Source organism: Vipera berus, assembly GCF_964194415.1.
Source record: "Vipera berus genome assembly, chromosome: 5".
Classification (NCBI taxonomy): Eukaryota; Metazoa; Chordata; class Lepidosauria; order Squamata; family Viperidae; genus Vipera; species Vipera berus.
In genome coordinates, this window is record NC_138207.1 from 59,650,203 (window position 1) to 59,674,506 (window position 24,304).

The 24,304-nt window shown below is 39.0% G+C and overlaps 1 protein-coding gene across 2 annotated transcripts in view; it reads left to right on the forward strand.

The window, feature by feature from the left end:
• PLPP4 (phospholipid phosphatase 4) overlaps positions 1–24,304 on the forward strand; it is a gene marked incomplete at its 5' end in the record, with an annotated part of 137,095 nt that overhangs the window by 31,043 nt on the left and 81,748 nt on the right. For both annotated transcript variants that reach the window (XM_081328741.1, XM_081328742.1), the window contains one exon: positions 20,944–21,052. In XM_081328741.1, the coding sequence (XP_081184867.1) occupies positions 20,944–21,052 (109 nt within the window). The remainder of the gene's footprint in view (positions 1–20,943; positions 21,053–24,304) is intronic.

The following is a 24,304-nucleotide window of genomic DNA, read 5'->3' on the forward strand; positions in this document are numbered from 1 at the left end:
TGAATACTGCGGTTGGTTCTCTAAAAATGAGATGAATAGTTGGCCAATGACTTTTGCTAATTAATCTATCAGTTCAGAGCTGTAAGTGGTCGGAGAAAGGCGGACAGTCTGGTTTACTATTAATACAGCCTTATTATTTTTACCCAATATTTGAAAATATTTCTCATTTAATCTAGAAAATCACAATGGAGTGAGATCTTTTCCACATTGGTTCAATACATCCAATAGGTTTTATTTATCCTTGCAAAAGGGTTTTTTATGCCTTCTAATTCTGCCTGAAAAAATGTAGAAGCAATAATTTTGATGAACGATTGTGAAATTCTTAAAGGGTTTTATCACCCTGCTTTTATGCCCACCCAACTCAGGGAAATTTTATATTTCTCCACTGGATCATATGACCCCTGTACCTGTTGAACTGAATCTTGAATTCAATTTAAATTTGATCTTGTTGCTTTCAAATCTTGAATTGTTGGGCTCTTTGAACCTAGAATTTATATCAGATGAAGATTGATTTGTATTACACAGTTCTTTGTCATCTAAGATGGTACTTAATATATCTAAATGCACTGGGTACATTGCAAACAGATAACTGTTGTTAATAAAGGCATTCATAAAAAGAAAAAATTCCATCTGTTGTTCTGTGCAACAGCTCGTTGTACACAGTTTACATTCTCCAGGAAGATTCCTACTTTCTTAAATGTACTTATGTGAAAGAAGCTACAGAAATGAAAACAGGTACAGTTTCTTTCCAAAGTATTTTTTTTCTATTTCATTTCATTTCCATTTCATTGTGTTACATTTTGTTACATCTTGAAATTGAAAGAGGTAGACACATTATTTCTATGTTATATACATAGCTATAGTATATTTTTTGTCCTCTCACCCCCTGCAAAGAAATAGATTATCCTGTTTGCCTTTTGGCAGCACTGCACAGTTTGTTGGTGCTTCTGGAGAGAACCAATCATGCAATGAATCTACAGCCCTTGGGCAAGCTACTTTAAAACTATCCAGCTGGTAATAAAACATACATAGCAATAAAGATAGATAGAACAGCTATAGCTAACAATAAATAGCGTATTTGAAACCCAACATGCTAACCCAAATCTGGACTGCAAATTCACCTTTGTAGAGTGGTTTGTTTATTAGACAAATTCAATGCTCATAGGCAAACACTCCTAACCACAGTGATGCTAAATTGTTTGTGAACTCATTATGTAAGTTTTGCCCTTTGATACTTGCATTGTGACATCTCATGCAAGTACTTAAGGGACAGATGTGTTATCACTTGTCTTTTCTGTCCACCAGACATTATGTCACGGTCTCTATATGGTTCTCCAATGCTTTTACAAAACATGTCTGTAGGTAATTTGCGGCAATGGTTAAAAAGTTACTTTAAGAAATCAAATCAAGTATAATAATAATAATAATAATAATAATAATAATAATAATAATAATAATAATAATAATAATAATAATTTTATTTGTATACCGCCCTTCTCCCGAAGGACTCAGGGCGGTGAACAGGGCAATACATGTTAAGCACAATCTGCATTCATAAAGTATTGGAACAATGAACTGTGTTCAATAATTTGTATTTAGCAAGATCTAATCCTAGATTACATATACAAGATCAAGAACTGAAGTTCTGAATGCTCTAGGCAATTTTAGTTAATACCTCAGTCAAATATACTAGGAAAAAAAAGGTTTCTAATGCAAACACATCCTCCATAAAATAGCACCTTCACTGGCTCAGTTACCATTATGAAGACTTGGTGGGATGAAACCCACAAATGGAATACACAGCTAGAGGGATTTAAATTATTTAAAAGAAATAAACCAAATAAAAGAGGAGGTGGAGTTGCATAATATATAAGAAATAACCACATCTCTACAGAAATAGAGCACAACAATTATGAAAATTGTCTCGAGTGCATCTGGGTCAATATAAAAGGGGGGGGGAATGACATTGCCATAGGTGTATACTATAGGCCACCTACCCAAACAGAGGAAAAATAGATGAAAGTTTTGCTAGTCAGTTAACTAAGGTATGTAGGAAGCACATCACAATAGTAATGTAGGATTTTAATTACGCTGGCATCAACTGGGAGACAAACTCTGCACCAAGTGGAAGATCAAACAGATTCCTGACAAACCTAGCAGACAACTTTGTCTCCCAAAAAGTAGAGAAGAGAACTAGGGGACCAGCCATATTGGACTTAATTCTCATTAACAGAGATGAATTGATACAAGGTGTTGAAGCTACAGAAACCTTGGGAAGGAGTGATTGTGCAATATTAGAATTCAACTGTATGGAAGCACAAGCAATAGAATAAAGTCACACTAGAGTTTTGGGCTTTAAAAGACCTAATTTCAATAAATTTAGAGATTGGGAAGGATTTCATGGATGAGAAACCTCAAGGGGAAAACAACCCAAGAAGCTTGGGAAACTTTGAAAAGTGAGATTATAAAAGCCCAGTTTCGCACAAGACCAATGAAGAAGAAAAATAACAGCTCTCAAAAGAAACCAGCAGGACTGCATAAAGGACTCTGATAAATTGAAAGACAAAAAGGACAAGTATAAAAAGTGGAAAGAGGGGCACATAACTAAGGCAGAATATCAACAAACAGCCCAAGCCTGCAAAGTTGAAGTGAGGAAAGCTAAGGCTCAAAATGAACTACGATTTGTGACAAAAGTCAAAATAAAAAACAACTTCTTTCAACATGTAAAAAATGAAAAACGTTAAGCAAATGATTGATCCATTAATGCGAGAAAGTGGCAAGAAGGTGACAAGCAACAGGGAGAAAGCAGAACTGCTTAATTCATATTTGCCTCCATTTTTACACAAAAGGAAGAAACAGTCCAACCTATCAAAAACAATACCGTAAAAAACAAAAACACTAGGCAAGAAAATGGTAAGTGAACACCTGTCCATCCTAGATGAGTTCAAATCACCTGGACCAGATGGATTACACCCCAAGGTTCTAAAGAAACTGGCAGATGTGATCTCAGAACCACTGAACTATAGCTTTCAAAGATCCTAGAGCACCAGGAAACTACCATACCAGAGGACTGGAAAAGAGCTGATGTAGTTCCCATCTTCAAAAAAGGAAAAAAAATAGATCCAGGAAACTACAGACCTATCAGCCTGACCTCAACACCTGGGAAGATTCTATAAAAGATAATCAAGAAACAAATCAGCGAACCAAAAGCCAACATGGGTTTGTCAAAAACAAATTATACCTGACGAATCTTATTGCATTCTTTGACAAAGTGACAAAATTAGTGGACCAGAATAATGCTGAGATATAATTTATCTGGAATTCAGTATTACTATTTGATAAGATAGAAAAATGTGGGTTAGACAAGCATCACCACCTGATGGATTCGTAACTGGCTGACCAACCCCACTCAACATGTAAGTCCTCAATGGAACTGCATCTACATGGAGGGAAGTGTGTAGTGGGGTGACCCAGGGCTCAGTTCTGGGCCCAGTGCTCTTCAATATCTTCATCAATGATTTGGATGAGGGGATAGATGGGGAACTCATCAAATTTGCAGAAAACATCAAGCTGGCATGAATACCAACACTCCAAAAGATAGGCTTAAGATACAGAAGGATTTTGACAGACTTGAACATTGGGCGCTATCTAACAAAATGAAATTCAATGGTGAAAAAAAGTGAGATTCTACATTTAGAAAAACCAAACGGACAGATATAGTATAGGTGGTACTTGGCTCAATAGTAATTACTATGAGTGTCCTAGTGGATATTCACTTAAATATGAGCTGGGAGTGTGCTGCAGCTGCCAACAAACCCAACACAGTTCTAGACTGCATTAATAGAGGGATAGAATCAAGATCACATGAAGTGCTAATACTACTTTACAATGCCTTGGTAAGGCCACACTTGGAAAACTGCATCCAGTTTTGGTTACCATGATTAAAAAAGATGTTGTGACTCTAGAAAGAATGCAGAGAAGAGCAACAAAGATGATTAGGGGATTGGAGGCTAAAACATAAAGAACAGTTGCTGGAATTGGGTATTAGTTTAATGAAGAGAAGGACTAGAGGTGACATAATATCAGTGTTCCAATCTCAGAGGTTGCCACAAAGAAGAACTATTATTCAAAGCACCTGAAAGCAGGACAAGAAGCAATGGATGAAAACTAATCAAGGAGAAAAGCAACTTAGAACTAAGGAGAAATTTCCTGACAGCTATAACAATCAGTGGAGCAACTTGCCTCCAGAAGTTTGAATGCTCCAACATTAAAAGTTTTTAAGAAGAGACTGGGCAGCCATTTGTCTGAAATGGCATAGTGTTTCCTGCCTGACCAGGGGATTGGATTAGAACAGGGGTCCCCAACCTATGGGCCACGGCCCGGTCTCTTGGCCAGTAGGCCGTGGAAATGGCTGGTGGGTCCGTGCACGCATGGGTGCGCATTCTCCCCCACTCACACTAATGCCCATGGTTCTGTTTGCACATGTGTGAAGAGGGCCACTATCCCGGGTGTGTTGTGCAGCCCATTTGCGCGTGCCATCACATGCCGCATGCGTGAATAGGGCTGCTGGTGCTGCACCAGGGTGTGTGGCCTTGTGTATGCACGCATGCGTGCACACCAATTTTGGAGCTACTCTCCTTCCCTCCAATCCACAAGCCAGGAAAGTTTGGAGACCTCTGGACTAGAAGACCTCCAGGTCCTTTCCAATGCTGTTATTCTGTTCATACAGACTTCAAAAGCATGATTGAAACATGCACAATTTAAGAGAAAGCTGAATAACACACAAATGTCACGTGCAGTGGGAAAAAAATCACAGGTAGATTAAAGACTAATGATTAAGAAACCATTGGTTGCAAGTGTTTACTGGTTTTATTTGGGAAAAACACAGATCATTGTTGGACAAATTCCTTCATCAACACAAACTGTGTCTGAAGCCAATCAAGATACTGTCATAGGTGCACAAGAGGGAAGCACATTAATCTCAAGTTGCCACCTTCCAGACCATAATTTAGATAATTTTTCCCCAATCTTCACAGTTTACAGATATGTGAACTTTGGCTCCCAAAATTCTCATAATGCTGGCTGTGGAACTCTGGGATTTGAGGTCTCCAGACCTTAGAATGGCTGAGTTTGGGAAACACTGACTTAGATGATTTTATGAATTGTGCTTTTACTAATTTAATTTATCCCACCTAGCAGTGAAATGCATAAATGAAAAACAACTAGATGATGAAAGAAGAAAAGAAGTAAGTAAGTCAGGAAGGAAGGAAGGAAGGGAAAGAAAGAAAAGAAAAGAAAGAAAGAAAAAGAAAGAAAGAAAAAGAAAGAAAGAAAAAGAAAGAAAGGCAGAGTTAAATTGAGGCAACATGCACATACTGTATTGCTCAGAAGTACTACTGGACTAGAAGTTCCATATTGCAATCTAAATTAGTTGTCTTAATTTTAACTAATGAAGGCATGGCTAAACTAAGCTCCATTACTTTCAGTGGGACTAAAGGCTAGCCACTCATAAATCTGTATGCTGTACTGTATTTTATTTTTAGCTTTTGAGTAACTGCAGAAATAATCTGAATGCCTAAAATTCTTCATGGAATATATATCCAATTAAAAAAGAATTGGATATTATACACTGGTAGCTTTTGAAATTATTTGGCGTACATAGGGACATTCTCAGGGGACCCTAAACATATAGCTCAGTTATATAAATTACTGAAGAGCATTACTAAGATAAGACTATGATAATTTACAAGTACTTTGGAACAAAGAAAGGCAGTATCTTGTCTAAAGCCTTTAACAGAGACAATTCTTTTGTGATTCCTGCAGCAATGACCTTAGAATGTTTATTGATAATTAAAAATGTGACTTCTTTGTGGTATTTGACTTTGTAACTTCAACCATGAAAGTTTTATTGTTCTACCCAGGAGATACTATCAGGAAAAAATAGGTTAATTTTAAAAAGAAAAATTTAGCAGGGGAAGATTTACTTTTGTTATAGAATTATGAAAGCTTTATTTTTTTATGCCAAGGAAGATCAGCTATGGTTAAAAGAAAATCGAATGATAATTTTCACCACAGTTTGAAGCTTTGTATGAAAAGCTTTAGAGAAGCAGTAAATTAAAAATGCTCCTGAATGAACACAACCATTGTTGATATCTAATAACATACTACTTTTGCAGGTCAGAATTTATTGTACTCTTACATTTAAGCTGATCCACATACCAGTCTAATTAAATTCTCCTGCCTGGTTCCAGTAATAAAGGCATATAAATTAATGAAAATCACTCAAAAGTTTGTTGAAGAATTTAAGCAAATGAAGATATCATGCAACTTGCAATTTTATTGCTGGCTGCTTCATTGTTGGAAGCTGGCTGTGAAGAAGGAAATGGCAAACATGTGACCATGGAACCCTGATAACAGTCATAAAAGTGGTTACAAAAACTGAAATTTGATCACATGACTGCAGGGGTGCTATAACGGTCATAAGAGAGTCATATTGGAACATTTTGGATAGAAATTTACACTGTCTTATGCTGATTTTCTTTTGAAAAATTTACTGTTTTTATGAATGTGCATAGATTTTTCCTGTGCCTTGCTGTTGATATATTCTTGCAGACGTTTCATTACCCTAAGTAAGTAACATTATCAATGCTAGTAAGGAGTGCTGTTTGGTGTCTTGCCTGTCTGGGTGGGTGGGGGCAGTCTTAGGGATTCTTTGGTTGAGCTGTTTACTCCTTGGCAGTTTCTTGATTGGGGTATTGAGCTTGGAATTAATCTGTGCTGATTTGAGTGCTGATTGCTGGTGGAGAGATGCTGGGAATCTTTTTTCTCTTTTGGGCTGGTTGATTGTCTTTTTCTTATTTCTCTTCTAAAATATACTCTTTGTGGGATATAAAAAGAACATCTGGGGTTTACCGATACATTAATGCATTAAGGAATCCTTTTGTGAAACTGTTATCTGCAAAAAGAAAGTGAACAGTTTGCAAACCCACCACTCAGGAAATGTGTATTGAAAAATTAAACAACTGGTTCTTAAATCCAGTGATCAAAGTAAAGATCAAACAATAAAGGGATAGAAATTTTAAGTGAGCAGTTCTAAGCTAATTTTTAGTAACTTCAATTGGAACTGAAAGTCTCATTTCTTATTGCTAAATAAATGTAGGACTTTCCCTATTGAAATGCACACTTAGGATTTGTTATTTTGAAGATAACAGTGATGCAGCTGCTGCTTGTCTGTAGGAACTCCATCATTTTGTGCTTTGAACTCTGCATGGAACACTTTTAAAGTTTGAAATTGATATGGTTTTCTGTTCCATTATTTTGACTGAGTTTTCTGATTTTTCTGCTAGTAATTTGAGGCAGAAAATACGTTGATTAGAATCTAAAACTGAAGCTGGTTATTTTGTAGACTGGCAGTGACTTTTTAATCTCTTGTAAGATTTAAAAATAAGAAGTACAATTGTCAATTTCTTTTTAAAAAATCTATTCTTAGGTCTTGTGTTAATTTTAGTTTCAGTGTTAATCATTTATAAAATGGGAATGTTAATTGCCTTTGAGCAGGTCTTTGAGCAGCTTTGTGGACAGCTTAAGAAGTTTATACATTATGCCTGCCCTGTTGTAATTTGCATGTGGATGTGGGTTTTAAAGAATCTCTAACATGAAGAAGACAAATGATTCCACTATGATTTTCTTCCCACTGCACCCCATTATTTTGACTTCACTCTAACAGTTTGCATCAGGATTATTTAAAAATAAGTAGATCCCACAAACTCACAATCCATTCATTCCTGATCTAGACTCTTCATATTACAAATAGCACTTATTTATAAGGCATGTAATGTCAGGCATCCCCTTCATGGATTACTGCCTTGTCGTGGCGAAGGGGCTTGCGTAATTCAATGAAGCTATGAGCTATGCCGTGCAGGGCCACCCAAGACGGACAGGTCATAGCAGAGAGTTCTGACAAAACGTGATCCACTGGAGAAGGAAATGGCAACCCACTCCAGTATCTTTGCCATGAAAACCCTATGGACAGTACCAAAAGGCAAAACGATATGACGCTGGAAGATGAGCCCCTCAGGTCGGAAGGCGTCCAATATGCTACTGGGGAAGAGCAGAGGGCTAGTACTAGTAGCGCCAGAAAGAATGAAGCGACTGGGCCAAAGCCGAAAGGACGCTCAGCTGTGGATATGTCTGGTGGTGAAAGGAAAGTCCGATGCTGTAAAGATTTTTTCTCCATAGGAACCTGGAATGTAAGATCCATGAATCAAGGCAAGCTGGACGTGGTCAAACAAGAGATGACAAGACTGAACATCGACATCTTAGGTATCAGCGAACTAAAATGGACAGGAATGGGTGAATTTAATTCAGATGACCATCAGGTATACTACTGCGGGCAAGAATCCCTCAGAAGAAATGGAGTAGCCTTCATAGTCAATAAAAGAGTAGGAAAAGCAATACTGGGATACAATCCTCAAAATGACAGAATGATCTCAGTTCGAATCCAAGGCAAACCATTCAATATCACAGTAGTCCAAGTCTATGCCCCAACCACCGGTGCTGAAGAGGATGAAATTGACCGGTTCTATGAAGTCCTACAGCACCTTATAGAACTAACACCAAAAAATGATGTCCTTATCATCATGGGGGATTGGAATGCTAAAGTAGGAAGCCAAAAGATAACTGGAATAACAGGCAAGTTTGGCCTTGGAGTACAAAATGAAGCAGGGCACAGGCTGATAGAATTTTGTCAAGAGAATACGATGGTCATAGCAAACACTCTTTTCCAACAACCCAAGAGACGGCTCTACACATGGACATCACCAGACGGTCAACACAGAAATCAGATTGACTATATGCTCTGCAGCCAAAGATGGAGAAGCTCTATACAGTCAGTAAAAACAAGACCAGGAGCTGACTGTGGCTCAGACCATGAGCTTCTTGTTGCAAAGTTTAGGCTTAAATTAAAGAAAGTAGGGAAAAGCGCTAGGCCAGTCAGGTATGAATTAAATCACATCCCTGTTGAATATACAGTAGAGGTGACAAATAGATTTAAGGAATTAGATCTGATAGACAGAGTGCCTGAAGAACTATGGACAGAGGTTCACAACATTGTACAACAGGTAGCAACCAAAACCATCCCAAAGAAAAAGAAATGCAAGAAAGCAAAATGGCTGTCTGAGGAAGCTTCGCAAATAGCTGAGAAAAGGAGGGAAGCGAAAGGCAAGGGAGAAAAACATAGATATGCCCAATTGAATGCAGAATTCCAGAGAATAGCTAGAAGAGATAAGAATGCCTTCTTAAATGAACAGTGCAAAGAAATAGAAGAAAACAATAGAATAGGGAGGACCAGAGATCTTTTCAAGAAAATTGGAGAGATGAAAGGAACGTTTCATGCAAAAATGGGCATGATAAAGGACCAAAATGGCAGGGACCTAACAGAGGCAGAAGAGATTAAGAAGAGGTGGCAAAATTACACAGAAGAACTATACAAGAATGAGCTTAACGTCCCTGGTAATCACAATGAGGTGGTGACTGACCTCGAGCCAGACATCCTAGAATGTGAAGTGAAGTGGGCCTTAGAAAAGCTGAGCAACAACAAAGCTAGTGGAGGTGACAGTATTCCAGCTGAGCTATTTAAAATCTTAAAAGACGATGCAGTAAAAGTGCTACACTCAATTTGCCAGCAAATTTGGAAAACTCAACAGTGGCCACAGGATTGGAAAAGATCAGTTTACATTCCAATTCCAAAGAAAGGCAGTGCCAAAGAATGTTCAAACTATCGCACCATTGCACTCATTTCTCATGCTAGTAAAGTTATGCTTAAAATCCTACAAGCTAGACTCCAGCAGTATGTGGATCGAGAACTACCAGAAGTACAGGCAGGATTTCGAAGAGGAAGAGGAACTAGAGATCAAATTGCTAACATACGCTGGATCATGGAGAAAGCTAGAGAGTTCCAGAAAAACATCTACTTCTGCTTCATTGACTATGCTAAAGCCTTTGATTGTGTGGATCATAACAAACTCTGGCAAGGCCTTAAAGAGATGGGCATACCAGACCATCTTATTTGTCTCTTGAGAAATCTATATGCGGGCCAAGAAGCAACAGTGAGAACTGGACACGGAACCACTGATTGGTTCAAAATTGGGAAAGGAGTCCGGCAAGGCTGTATACTGTCGCCCTGCCTATTTAACTTATATGCAGAGCACATCATGAGAAAGGCAGGGTTAGAGGAATCAAAAGTTGGAGTTAAGATTGCCGGAAGAAATATCAACAACCTAATATATGCAGATGATACCACTCTAATGGCAGAAAGTGAAGAAGAACTAAAGAGCCTCTTGTTGCGGGTGAAGAAGGAGAGTGCAAAACTTGGGTTGAAACTAAACATTAAGAAAACCAAGATCATGGCATCTGGCCCTCTCAATTCCTGGCAAATAGATGGGGAAGAAATGGAGGTAGTGACAGATTTTATTTTCCTGGGCTCCAAGATCACTGCAGATGGGGACTGTAGCCAAGAAATTAAAAGACGCTTGCTCCTTGGGAGGAAAGCCATGGCACATCTAGACAGCACACTAAAAAGCAGAGACATCACCCTGTCAACAAAAGTGCGTATAGTCAAGGCTATGGTCTTCCCAGTTGCAATGTATGGCAGTGAAAGCTGGACCATAAGAAAGGCTGAGCACCAAAGAATTGAAGCCTTTGAACTATGGTGCTGGAGAAGACTCCTGCGAGTTCCTTGGACTGCAAGGCGATCAAACCGGTCAGTCCTAGAGGAGATCAACCCTGACTGCTCTTTAGAAGGCCAGATCCTGAAGCTAAAACTCAAATACTTTGGCCACCTAATGAGAAGGAAGGACTCACTGGAAAAGAGCCTAATGCTGGGAAAGAGTGAGGGCAATAGAAGAAGGGGACGACAGAGAATGAGGTGGCTGGATGGAGTCATTGAAGCAGTAGGCGTGAGCTTAAATGGACTCCAGCAGATGGTAGAGGACAGGAAGGCCTGGAGGAACGTTGTCCATAGGGTCGCGATAGGTCGGACACGACTTCGCAACTAACAACAACAACAATGTCAGGCATGTAATATCAGGGAAATCTACAAATGCTGGCACAATGCAATCCTGATAGCCTAAGTTCATTCTGTTCAGCATTTGTGTGCCTAATCCTTGGTGCACCGGAGGGAGTGAACTAGTTTATACCAGCTGACTAGCGGCACTCAGGTTGCTGGCTCTTCAGAAATCCTCTGCTGATCTCACCTCGCCTTGTGTTGCTTTGCCTGATATCTGGCCATGTCCAGTGTCAGCTTCTGCTCTCTGTACACACGAATGCAATTAGATTTTTCCCACCAAAGTGTTACCCATTTATCTACTTGCAATATTGCATGCTCTCAAACTGCTGGGTGAGCAGGAATCAGGGGGTGATCGGCAGGAGCTCACTCCATCTCTCAGAGCTGGCCTTGAACCTGTGGCATGCAGACCATTTCTGGCTGGTAGTTCCAGTGTCATTAAGCCACTGCACCACCATGTCCCCACAAATACCATTAATTGTAATTTAAAGCTTCTTATAATTATAGAATTGCTGAGAATGACAAAGTAAGAATGGAGACTCCTGATTTCTGGGAAGTTTTTAAATACAGTATTAGATGTATATTAAAATATCTTTGCCTCTTCGTACAATCAAAGGCAACAAAAGTTTATGTTAATTTTATATATTATTAATCTCCAAAGTATAAAGAAAGTATCATTTTGTTCACAAGGACGTTATTCAGCAAAGGAGCCAAAATTTAATTTATATGTAATTGTAAAGCTGTTGTTAATTGCTTTATCCTCTTAAGGTTTTCCAATTGCAACATATGGTTATGAAAGCTGGAACATCAGAAGGCTGGATGAAGCAAAATGGATGCCTTTCAATTACAATGCTGGCAAAAACTATTGAGAATACATGGATAGCCAGAACAAACAGTCATTCAAAACTAGATGACATGAAGCCGACCGCTTACTGGAAGAACTAAAATCCAAATGTTTTGGACATATAACATGAAGCTAAAAGTCATTGGAAAAGATCCTGATGCTTGGGAAAATGGAAAACAATAGTAATAAAAGCCAATAGAAGATAAAGCCACAATTCTTGGGAAACCCAAAATTTTAAAAAGAGTAATGATTAGAGCTAACATAGACATCTTTGATACCAATGAATTACACTAGACAGGCAGAGGTCAATTCCAATCAGATGATTTTATGGTTCATTTTTCTGGAAAAGATATCAGATGAAAAGGAGTTGCATTCCGTGTAAGCAAACAAGTGGATAAATGTGTTGATAGTTACAGAGCATACAGTGATCACATAATATCCATCCAAATTCAAGGCAAGCCACTCAACATTACCATATTGCAAATCTACACCCCTGTTGTAGACTCAAATGATGATCAGTTCAAGCTTTTTTACAGTGAACTTCAATGTGCTCTCAGGCAAATACCAAAAGAACAAAAATCTCTTACCAGATACATTGGATGAGATTCTGACAATCAAGAAGGATATTTTTAAAAATCCCAAAGAATAATTGGAATAATTTCCCTATGTTGGATTTACAAAAGAGACTAAAGAATTTAAAGTGCTAAAGAAATTTGTAACAAGGATCAACAATCATGTGAATGAATACAGAGCAAGACTGCTCTTTATATGATAATAAGACTATAAAGTCAGTTTGTTGATCGGGGGAAAAAATGGGACAGGTTGTTACTCTGGGTGATCTTTTGTAGATTTATTGATATCTTTCTGGATTTGATTGTAAATGAATATGATGTAAAAGTTGCTTTTCCTTATGGTTATAACTCTAATTTTATAGTACTTAGACTATAGTACATTACCTTTAACTATTTCTATTTATTAAAAATAAGGAATTTTGGAGAGTTTGCCATTTTAAAGAAGTTCTTTCTCTTTGTTGTGTTAAACTTTAGGTTTTTTTTGTGTGTGCCTATACTAGGACGCTGTGTGCCTATATTAGGACGCTGAGCTTGTCGATCAGAAGGTCGGCAGTTTGGCGGGTCGAATCCCGAGTGCCACGTAGCAGAGTGAGCGCCTGTTACTCGTCCCAGCTTCTGCCAACCTAGCAGTTCGAAAGCACGTAAAAATGCAAGTAGAAAAATAGGGACCACCACGGTGGGAAGGTAGCAGCGTTCCGTGCGCCTTTGGCGTCTAGTCATGCCGGCCACATGACCACGGAGATGTCCTCGGACAAGCGCTGGCTCTTCGGCTTTGAAACGGAGATGAGCACCGGCCCCTAGAGTCGGAAACGACTAGCACACATGTGCGGGGGAACCTTTACCTTTACCTTATACTAGGATGCTGGGATTTCTTTATACTTGTGAAATGTTTGTTATTGGGAAAGTTGTGTATTGCGATTTGTCTTTTGTAAAGGAGAAATGGTCTATGTCATGTGAAATTGGGTTTTTTATTTTGCTTATATTAGAATATTGGGACTCTTTCATAACTTTTAAATGGGATTTTGTTACAGTTAAGAGGATATGCCATATCCTGGAGATAGGTTCACTTCAACTTCTATTTATTGAAAGAAAAATGCCTATTATTATTTGGGGACAGACTTCGATACGTTGCCAAGCAAAAATCAGTTTAAAGTACCTTTCAGACCTCTCATGGATCTGTTCTCTAGGTGCCTTCAAGTTGGGCCTCATCTTTGCAGACTGTATGGATAGATGGCCTGCATTTCAACTGGATCCTGATGATTATCTATAATTAGCTCTTCCAATAATATTCTTATGAGCTCTTTGATCTGTCCATCCATCTTCTATCTACCACTATCATTTGCTTGTGTTACATAGCCAAAGTCTGTTGAGTTTCTGCTTAATTATAATTATAATTCTCTTCTTCCTTCTCCTCCTCCCTCCCTCCCTCCCTCCTTTTTTCTCCATAAGGTAAAACTGGATGGGAATCTGTTATACACATTTTATTCTCTCTGCAGCTCTCTGGATCACTGATTCACACACTAAAAATTGTGGCTGCCAAATTTGGTTCTGGATAATTTGGGAGTACTTTTACAAATGTGGCGACATGAAGCTGGACTTCAGTGGCTTTAATTTGATTTGAGGATTGGTTTTCAGCTAATTACAATGCATACTTCAGTGACAATTTTATAGCACGCTCTGTATGATTACTGAAATCTTTCAAATGTACAGTGATTCTTAATCTGCAATCTGTAGCCTTTGAAATGTGTGCTTTATGATAATTGTTGCAAACTGACATTGAACAATAGGATACTACATTGATACTGGCCTGTTGCAGACCAAAAAGGTCCCAATAGTGGTCACTTCCAAGTAAGCTTGTATAGGTTTTTTAGTCAGATATATTTCAATATATCTAATTTAAATGGATGTGCAGTAAAGATCCAATTCATTTCTGTGTGATTGCTATCGGCATTCTATCTTTGCCAAAACCGATCCCCACAATGTTTTTCACCGTTATTTCTTTTAACTTTAAAAATGGCAATGCTATGCTACCAATATAAATTGTCCTGTCAGACACAAATATGACAAGTCAATATTATATTAAAGTGTATGTGTCTGCCTTGCTATTAATTAAGACTGAACAATGGAAATACTTCATATATTAGAGAGACACTGAATAGTTTACCTGCTCTTTTAAGGATATTTCTTGCTTTATTCGTTTTTATTTCATAAGATTTGCAGTGGAAAGGAAAATATGTGTATGTTGCCATAGCACAACAAAACTACTAAGAACCAAAGTATATGCTAGATATGTTTGAAATATCATTTTCAGGAAATCGAGTGTTCTGGAGAAATCAGAAATATTTAGATCATTTTCAGGCACTCTAGGAGTTTTTAAGCAGTTTTCCCAAAACAACTATTCTGAAAGTATTGTTAAGGCTTTAGGTGTAATCTTATTCTAGAAATATCTATGAAGATTCTCAGTCTCCAGGTCACAGTTGTATCAACAGTGGTTCTTATTTTGAAAAGGTAACTGGGCTGATTTTTTTGAGGAAAAACAAGACTTTTCTCTTCCTATCCTGGAAGCTTCATCAGTTGTATCGGATGGATCTCCCACAGCATCCAATACAACTAATGAAGCTTCCAAGATAGAAAGCAAAAGGTCTCATTTTCCCTCAAAAACAGTTCTTATTCTAGAACCTTCAATTTTTAGGAGATAATATTTTAAACTTACCCAGCATACACCTTTTTTCAGTGTATACCTAAAGCAGGTCCTCAGCCCTTTCCCATGGCAGACATGCTGATGTGAAAATAAAAACCTAGAATGTAAAATTGCCAACATCTTGAGAAAGTTCATGTGAGAAGCAAGAAATATTGTGTGATTTAGCTGGCTTACAAGATCACGGTCATCTAATGTACATAGGTGTATATTTAGGTTTAGATATAAGTAGGCACTATGATGTAGAACAGGGGTGTCAAACTCAATTTCATTGAGGGCCGCATCAGCATTGCGGTTGCCCTCAGGGGGCCAAGTGGGTATGGCCTACTGGGTGGGCGTGGCTAGAGTGCGTATGGCCTACTGGGTGAGCATGGCCAGCTCTACATCGTTCGCATCAAGGGTGCCTATGGGGGCCTGGGCAGGAGTGGGACAGATCTGAGGGTCTCTGGCAGAAGGAGGGTCTCTGGGCCAGGGCCAAGGCAGTGGGGGCCGTTCCCTCACTGTTTCCAGGATGGCTTTGTGGGCCACATGAAACCACTTTGCGGGCCAGATCCGGCCCCCGAGCCTTGTGTTTGACATGTCTGATGTAGAACTTTGATATCCTTGAATGTGACTAATATATTTTGAAATGTCATACTAAATTCTAAGTAAACTTCAGATGGCATGAAATACCTACTCAACACAGACCTATATTCATTCTGTGTATCATGTGAATTGCTTATAGAAGTAAAATGAGAGAAAGTATTTGGAAAGCTGCGAACTCTGGCTGGAAAAACCTGTTAATTATATATATTCACGTGGGACATATATGAGTGCTTAAAGATTATAAAACGATGCTCTCAGAGGCATGCTTTACTGCACCAAAACTATTAAGAGCAAAGAAAAAAAATATCACTGATAAGTTTAGTAAGAAGCCTAAGGTTGCCAGGGCTTGATTACAGCATTGAAAACATAATCTGTTGACTCAGTATTTATATTTTTGATATCTATACTCTTAACTTGGCCTTATTACATTGCAGCTACATTATTAAAGATGCCAGCCTTTAATGTCAAAATAGTCACTTCTTGTCAAGCTGTCAAGTCTGGTGAATGCTGAGTGGGAGGGAGGAAACTGCCAGGAATTTACGGGAATGAGGGCTTGCTCTTGAATAAGTGTACCTTTCCAGTTAAAATATATATTTTCTATTGTCAAATCAAAGTATGTATCTATGTATATGTATGTATTTATAGATTTATATAGCAGTCCATCTCAAACATATGACTCTGGGAAGCTTACATTAAAATAATAAAAACATATGCAAATTGAAAACCCATAGCAATCAACATAATCAGGAGACATGCTGGGACCCCAGCCTGAAGCACTGAGCTTCAAGGCCTTATGCATTTTACACTTCTTCTAATAATCTTCAAGGGCAGCCCCACGTACAGTATGTTGCAACAGTCCAATGACTATGAGAGGGCCTCTCAGTCTAGGAATAGGTGCAACTGGACATAGTGCAAAACTGTGCATAGGCGCTCCTAGCAATATGTACCATCTCAAACAGGAGTTGTGGATCCAATTGTGTCTGAGGCAATTGTGTCTAACCCCATCTAGAAGCAAAGATGGCTGGTCCCTGGAACCAGAAAGTCCCAAACTTAATTGGTCTTGTTAAGTTTGAATTAAAGCCTGTTGTGTCCATCCAGGCCCCCATAGCTTTCAGGCACTGGGAGACAGAAGCTCCTTGGTTAATTACTTGATACAGATAAGCAGAGTTTACACTATAATGGAGCAGAGAAAAGCATCAGCAAATGAAAGTCCAGGGAAAGTAGTAACATCAGTCTTTCCACCCAACTGCTCTCACCTTTAGGAAATAAGTAGTGGTAGGGAGATGTGGGAGAAGGCTGTAGTATGCCATTTGGCCTGGCTTTAGAAGTAGCGAGATTTTGGCTTCGTTGCTCTAGCATTAAGTTTTCAACTGCCATTATGTTGAATTCCAGCACTTGGAAGTTTTTGTGACTAGGATAAGGAATCGGAACTTTACAGATATTGCCAAACTATAATTTCTGGCATTACGTCATTCTGGCTATCGTGTGTGTGTGTGTTTGTGTGTGTGTTTGTGTGTGTGTGTGTGTGTGTGTGTGTGTGTGTGTGTGTGTGTCAGCCTTCCAGATAAACCAGACAGGAAACATGACTAAATGAACTAATTCTACTGAATCTTGCAAGTTTGAAAGTACAGATTTCCTGCCATCACTTTTAACTGCTTGTTCCATTAGATTAGGGCAGGGGTTCCCAACCCCTGGTCTGTGGACCGGCACCGGGCCATGGCATGCCAGAAACTGGGCCATGCAAACAAGCCCTATCCGTGGGATGCAGGCAGCATGCAAAACCACGCCCCCTCCGGTCCACAGAAAAAGCTTTCTCCATGGAACTAGTCCCTGGTGCCCAAAAGGTTGGGAGCCTCTGGATTAGGGGGTCCATTAGGCTGGGTCCTTCCTAAGTTTCTTTCTCTGACTGTTAAGCCACTGTGGGCTCCTCCATCTCTTATCTGATTGTTTCCTAGGCAGTATCTCTTCCCTTCTTTTCTCAAGGTCATCCACATATTCCATTATATCTGGCTTCCTGGGTGTTAGATTTCAACAATATCTGGGCCTGCCAGGTGATTAGCCTTTTCCCATCTCAAACTTCCTGAATTTAATATAAACAATTCAAGAATCAATTTTAAACACAAACAAATTGCTCTGGATCCTCCCCCTATTTCTGCCTTGTTAGGACATCATGACACTACAGGCACAAGATATGTTTATATTATTTACAAGTTTAGAGCTTGTGGAAAATGCCTGCCAATTAGTGTTTGCCCTTTCTGGCTGTAACTGAATATAGAGAACTGAGAGCCAATTAGTGCTTGCTTGTCAACTAGCAACTAAATGCTGCACCCAGATCTGGACCTAAACATGTTTCTGCTTCTCTTTGCAAAAAACAAAAGACAGTAAATCATCAGTATTTCCCTATATGCCCATGCTCACAATCTTTAATTACATGCCATACTCTTAAATATTGGTGTGCTAGCAATTCTACAGGTACACCTGAGCTCTTTTAGCTACAGTGGTAATACTATCTTCAGTAAAAGCATTCCGTGCCTTTGAACATAAGGCAGTTTTTAAAGGTCACTGCATTGAAATGGCATTTCTCTCTCCATGGATGCCACTGGTACAGGGATAGATCAAAGCAGCTTGCAATTTCAGGCCACAGTTGCAACATCATATTAAGCTAGCTTATGACACCATGGGCACTGTACCTTCATCTGCTGAAGAGTCGTAGTTTCTCACTCTTGGTGTCTTCTTTATCTTTCCTTTTACTTTAGACCAGGGTTTCTCAGCCTTGGCAAATTGAAGATCAGAGGACTTCCAACTCCCAGAATTCCACAATCAGCTATACTGGCTGCGGAATTCTGGGAGTTGAAGTCCACACATCTTAAAAGTTGCCAAGGTTGAGAAATACTGCTTTAGATCACAGATGTGGGGCCAGCTTCTGTAGCTTGTGGTATGCAATATTTTCTTGATGTACAATGGCATTTGTTACTTTGAAAAGAGGCATATTACACTGTGGCTGCACTGTGGCTAAAAGACGAAGTTATAAAAAAGTCACCAACTATAGAAGTGGTGTTGTTGGATTGACTGAATTTGTTTTCATTGCTTGATGCTTTATGGATTGTGCAGTGAGCAGTTGATTTGATCATTCCCTCCCCTTTTTTAACATTAAAAATAAAAATCAGAGTCCTTTATCAAATCATTTTTTTTAAAAAAATGTTATTTTTACTTACAGAATAGAGGATCAGTGCAGAGAGTCAGTTTGATGTAATGGTTAAGGTTGTGGCTTAGAAACCAGGAGACTGTGAGTTCTAATTCCACCTTAGACATGAAAGCTGGCTGGTGACTTTAGACCAGGGCTTTTCAACCTTTTCACCCACTGTACCACTTTTAGGATATGGCAACATCCGAGTACCAACAGTTGCCTAGCAAGGTGTTAAAAACTTGATGACCAAAAAACAAAAAAGGAAAAAAGTGATGAAGTACAGGTAGTCCTCAACTTACAACAGTTCGCTTAGTGACTGTTCGAAGTTACAATGGCACTGAAAAAAGTGCCCCCCAAGCCACAACCGAGCAAGACACCTCCCTGTCCACCCGGCGGTGCTCTTCCTCCTGTCCGAGGTTTTCATTGTTGTGAGCATTTCTGTTGAGGATTGGCAGCGGGGGTGGGGTGGGGTGGTGTTTGTTTTTTATTCCCCCCATCTGCTGGATGGTTGCAGCAGGGTTTGGTCACTTCAGATGACCCTGGGACACTGTGACCGTCATAAATATGAATCAGTTGCCAAGCATCTGAATGTAAATCACAAGACCCTGGAGATGCTGCAACATTCCAGCTGATCGGCGCTTTCTTCTGGTCTCAGCAGAAGCGCCAGGATCATCGCTGAGCTCCAGCTGGAGCCTGGTGCTGATCCTGGTGCTTCCACTGAGCCCTGACAGCCCTGATGAAGCGCTGACCTGGTGCTTCCACTGAGCCCTGACAGCCTTGCAGCTTCAGCCATCTCTCGCTTAGGCTTGTGCAGTGCTGCCACTGGTTCAGCTCTTTCCCCTTCCCAGCTAACACCTTTCTAGGATGGTCGCGTACCACCTGCCAGGTGCCAACCAGGAGATGGGTAGAGAGGAGGGAGAAGAGATGCTGTCTTGGGAATGATCAACTGAGCAATAAAATTCAGAGATTTAATTTAATGTAGAATTCGCTTTAAAACTTACTTACAACTCACTCTCAAATTGCACATTATATTTTATATATATTGAGCAATTGTATCCTCACTTTTATTTTTTGTTAACTTTGCCATTAAGAATTACCAGCCTTTTCAGGTAGGCTGCAAAGATAACCAAATAAGCTAATTCTACTTGTTGTAAGATTACATTAACTGAGTAATGCAGGTCTGAGTGTACAAATCTCCCACTATCTCTTTTACAGTCTGAGAAATTAGAAACCTTCCTTTGTGAGTTTATTCCTCTGCCTGTTATACAGCTGTGGGTCATGCCCTCTGTTATCTGATCATTCCTGGGCTCCTGCCCAGCTCACTGGCTTGTGGAAAACATGTGTATGTGCACCCACGCACACACACAAACACGTGTGTGGGTCTGGGAGAGGTGAGCTGAGAGCCATACAGAGGCCCTTCAGGCAGAGAAAATAGGTGTCTGAACTCTCGTGAGATCACAGACCCCCAGAAACTTTCATTTTCAAAGAAAACACCGGTGTGGTAGGAAGGGAGGGGGAAGCAGTTGTGGGGAACGAGGGGGAATAGAGTGAATGTTGCAGAGCCTCTGCAGTCGTTTGTAAGGGTGAACAACTGCCGTGGTTTTGGGGGCACTTATCATGTAACCTCAAACGAGCATTAAATGAACACTTGTAACTTGGGGATTACCCTGTACTCAGCTTTCAAAGATGAGGTTTTGGGCAGTAGTGATGTAAATAAAAGCTCTCTAACTACTATAGTGAAGGATATTATGTCAGTTTGTTGGGTTGACTTGATAAACACACACACACACACGCACATAATTCACTTGAAATAGGGAAAGAAAGCAAGGAAAACAAATGACCTTTTCTATATATCTATTTGATTACTTGTGGCAAAATGAATGATTTCCTTGCTTTAATTTTAACAAGTTGGAGCATCTCTTTTTGAAATGCTTTTTGAGTGTTTTGAAATTCATTCAACTACATGGTAAAACTTTTTTTTAATTGTTTGTTTAGTTTTACAGAGTTTTTGGACCCATTCCAGAGAATTATTCAGCCAGAAGAGATCTGGCTGTATAAAAATCCATTGGTTGAATCTGACAACATACCTACGCGTCTCATGTTTGTAAGTACTAGAATTTAATGATCATTCAGTGGGTGACTATGACTCATTCTATAGCTGTTAGCGAATATAAAGTGGAAAAGTATGTTTTTAAAATAACAGACTGATAAGCAGAGAGATGCATTAATGCAATTCCTAACAGTATAGTAAATTTAATACTGTTAAATAATTTGTTTACATATGATGAAAGGTGATGACAGCTAGTTAAGCAGTCTTATCACGATTATGTTCGCTTGTTATAAATTGCTGGCCATATCATGGTTCATAAAAAATTCTGAGGTTAAATCAAACTGAGGTTTTAGAGGCCATTTCTACTTGCTACCAAACATCTTTTTTTTGTTATAGCCGATCTTTTCCCCCTTATCATGATCACATATGCTTGGAAAGGGACCTGCACAGCAGTTAATGATCGGTATAGGCCTAAATCTCGCTTCTTTTCCCAGTTCACAAGGCAGCTTGCATAAATCTCATAGCAACTGTGCCAGAGGGCTTTCATGGAATCCATGCCATGATGCTGTCTGGCTTTCTTGGACCTGGTAGCAAAACAGTATTACAGTCACTCAGGATAAATGATGATGCTGGAAAGTCAATTATGCCTCCCTTGGCACAATAGTCAGGCTGGCTGAATAAGGAGTGGGGACTTCTCGATGTTTAGTATCATTTGGTCCATATGGAATGCATAATTGTTTTAGTAGATACTTTGAACAGATATGCAAACATTCGTTTTTTGTGCTCAGCAAAGTTATATAGTCATTTAATTTAAAGTGGTCCCTTTTCCATTATCTGGAAACAGATAATGCTACAAATGCCTTGAAAGAATGGATGGATGGATATACTGTAGATTGATGATAGATGATAGATAGATAGATAGATAGATAGATAGATAGATAGATAGATAGATAGATAGATAGATAGATAGAAAATCTGGATTCTTTTGGTGCTTACATCCTATAATTATACAAAATAGTTATTTGGAAAGGATTTTGGACTCTTTATTTTTCGGTACACAATGAAAACCTGGGATTTTCAACCAAGCACTTCAGAGAAAAATAGAGTAAGTTGGGTGCTCTATTCTAATACAAACTATTTATTTTAAAGAGGTGACTAATCAAAAGGTAAATGTTCTAGGATATCTACATAATACTCATACTCAAAGGTGAAAAAATTGGCTTTCTTTCACTTGTTAACAAGGTAGTCTAGTTATCCACTGACTTTTTTTTTTAAAGAAAAAACAGCCACAGTTCAGTAGAAAAAACTATGGCATGAAAAATGCTGTCAAAGCTGAAGCATTTCTAAGGTAAAGACAGTATTTTTCAGCATAAGCATTAAATGTGATTTGTCAGTGGATTTTCCTATAGCAAAGGAAGAACAATTCTGAAATCCCTTCTCAGAAGGATTTGCAAGACTTAGTGTCTTTTCAAGAGGCAACTGGGTGAGAGTACGTGATGTTCTTGATTTTTAGGACAAATAATTGCAGACACATTTATTGTATGTGGTGTTGAAAGACAGTGCCCTTCTCTACTTTGCTATATTAATATGTTACAGTGGTAGTACCTTAGGCACGAATTGATAAGCCTGGTATTTTGACTACATCTCTTAATGAATTGTTTCTCCCCTCATGAAGAACTGTCAGAATGTCTGCATGTCTGTTGTCAGAAGTATAACAACAAAAGCATTAGTAGCAGCAAAACAGGTGTTGAAGAAGAGAATATGAATCTCCATGGAAAAGAGGGGAGTTTCATTAGACCATTTGTCAAAACTTTAAAGCAAGCCCAGGTTGATTTAACATCTATTCTTTCAGTGTCTGGAAGAGTAAGGTTTGTTATAAGAATATGTCAGCCACTGTTCTTGGCACTGCCGCCAAAACTTTCTAGGTATACTTACAAATATGAGTTTCTGACTTCAGTTTGGACTGCTTCTCCCCTTCCCCTCCTCCCCTCCCCTTTCCTTCTGTCTTTTGTAATTGTTTTTTCTAGTCTTTCCATTGTTTGATTTTTAATTTAATTGTAAGCCATCCAGAATTTTTGAGAGTCTTGGGTAACCTATAAATTAAGTGAATAAATAAACAAAATAAATAAATTTATTTATTTATTTATTATTGGGACTTATATGTATAAATATATTTATATAAATAAATATAAAATTTATTTATACTTATATAAATAAATTCTAGCTGGCAGTCGTAGTGTCCGGTTTTAGAAGTTTGCTTTCCTTTTTAAAATAGTTTTGTTATATTCACCATGTATTTATTGCCTCCAAATTCTGGAGCATTTGCAATAAATATAAAAAAAAGTTAAACAAACGAAGAAAATACTTGTGAAAGTTTCATATATGTTTTTAATACATTTTATTATGATGAACATTTTTGTACGCAGTTAACTAGAATGTATAAATAACATTCCTTAAGAGTATTATTTCATGCAAATTGTAGCCAGTAAAGAGTAAAGAGTGTTCCTTAAAACAAACTTGATAGGCCTGTTCTCTTATCTAGTTTTCTTTTTTTATTTTCTTTTTTTAAACTGAAAGCTGTAACTACAGGTCTTTTGAACAATTGCAAGTTCCTGAAAATGTAATTGAGAGGTGATTCCCATAATCCAGACATGTCAAACACAAGGCCTGGGGGCCAGATCCAGCCCGCGAAGTGGTTTCATGTGGCCCGCGAAGCCATACTGGAAACAGTGAGGGAGCGGTCCCCGCTGCCTTGGCCCTGGCCCAGAGACCCTCTTTTTGCCAGAGACCCTCAGATCTGTCCCACTCCTGCCCAGGCCCCCATAGGCACCCTTGATGCGAACAGTGTAGAGCTGGCCATGCCCACCCAGTAGGCCATACACACTCTAGCCACACCCACCCAGTAGGCCACGCCCACCCTGGCCATACCCACCCGGCCCTTTGAGGGCAACCACAATGCTGATGCAGCCCTCAATGAAATTGAGTTTGACACCCCTGCCATAATCCATCAAAATCATCAAAATTAGTTCTTCTTGGATTGCTCCTCTAGACTGCTTCCTAGCAAAACAGCTGCATGCAAAATAGCAAAAAAAGAATGAATAAATAAATACTATATAAAAGTAGTCCTTGACTTACAATAGTTCACTTCGTGACTGTTCAAAATTACAATAGCCATGAAAAAAGTGACTTATGACCATTTTTCACACTTATGGCAGCATCCCCATGGTCACGTGATTTATATTTGGATGCTTGACAAACTGACTCATATTTCTGACGGTTGCAGTGACCCGGGCTTATGTGATCACC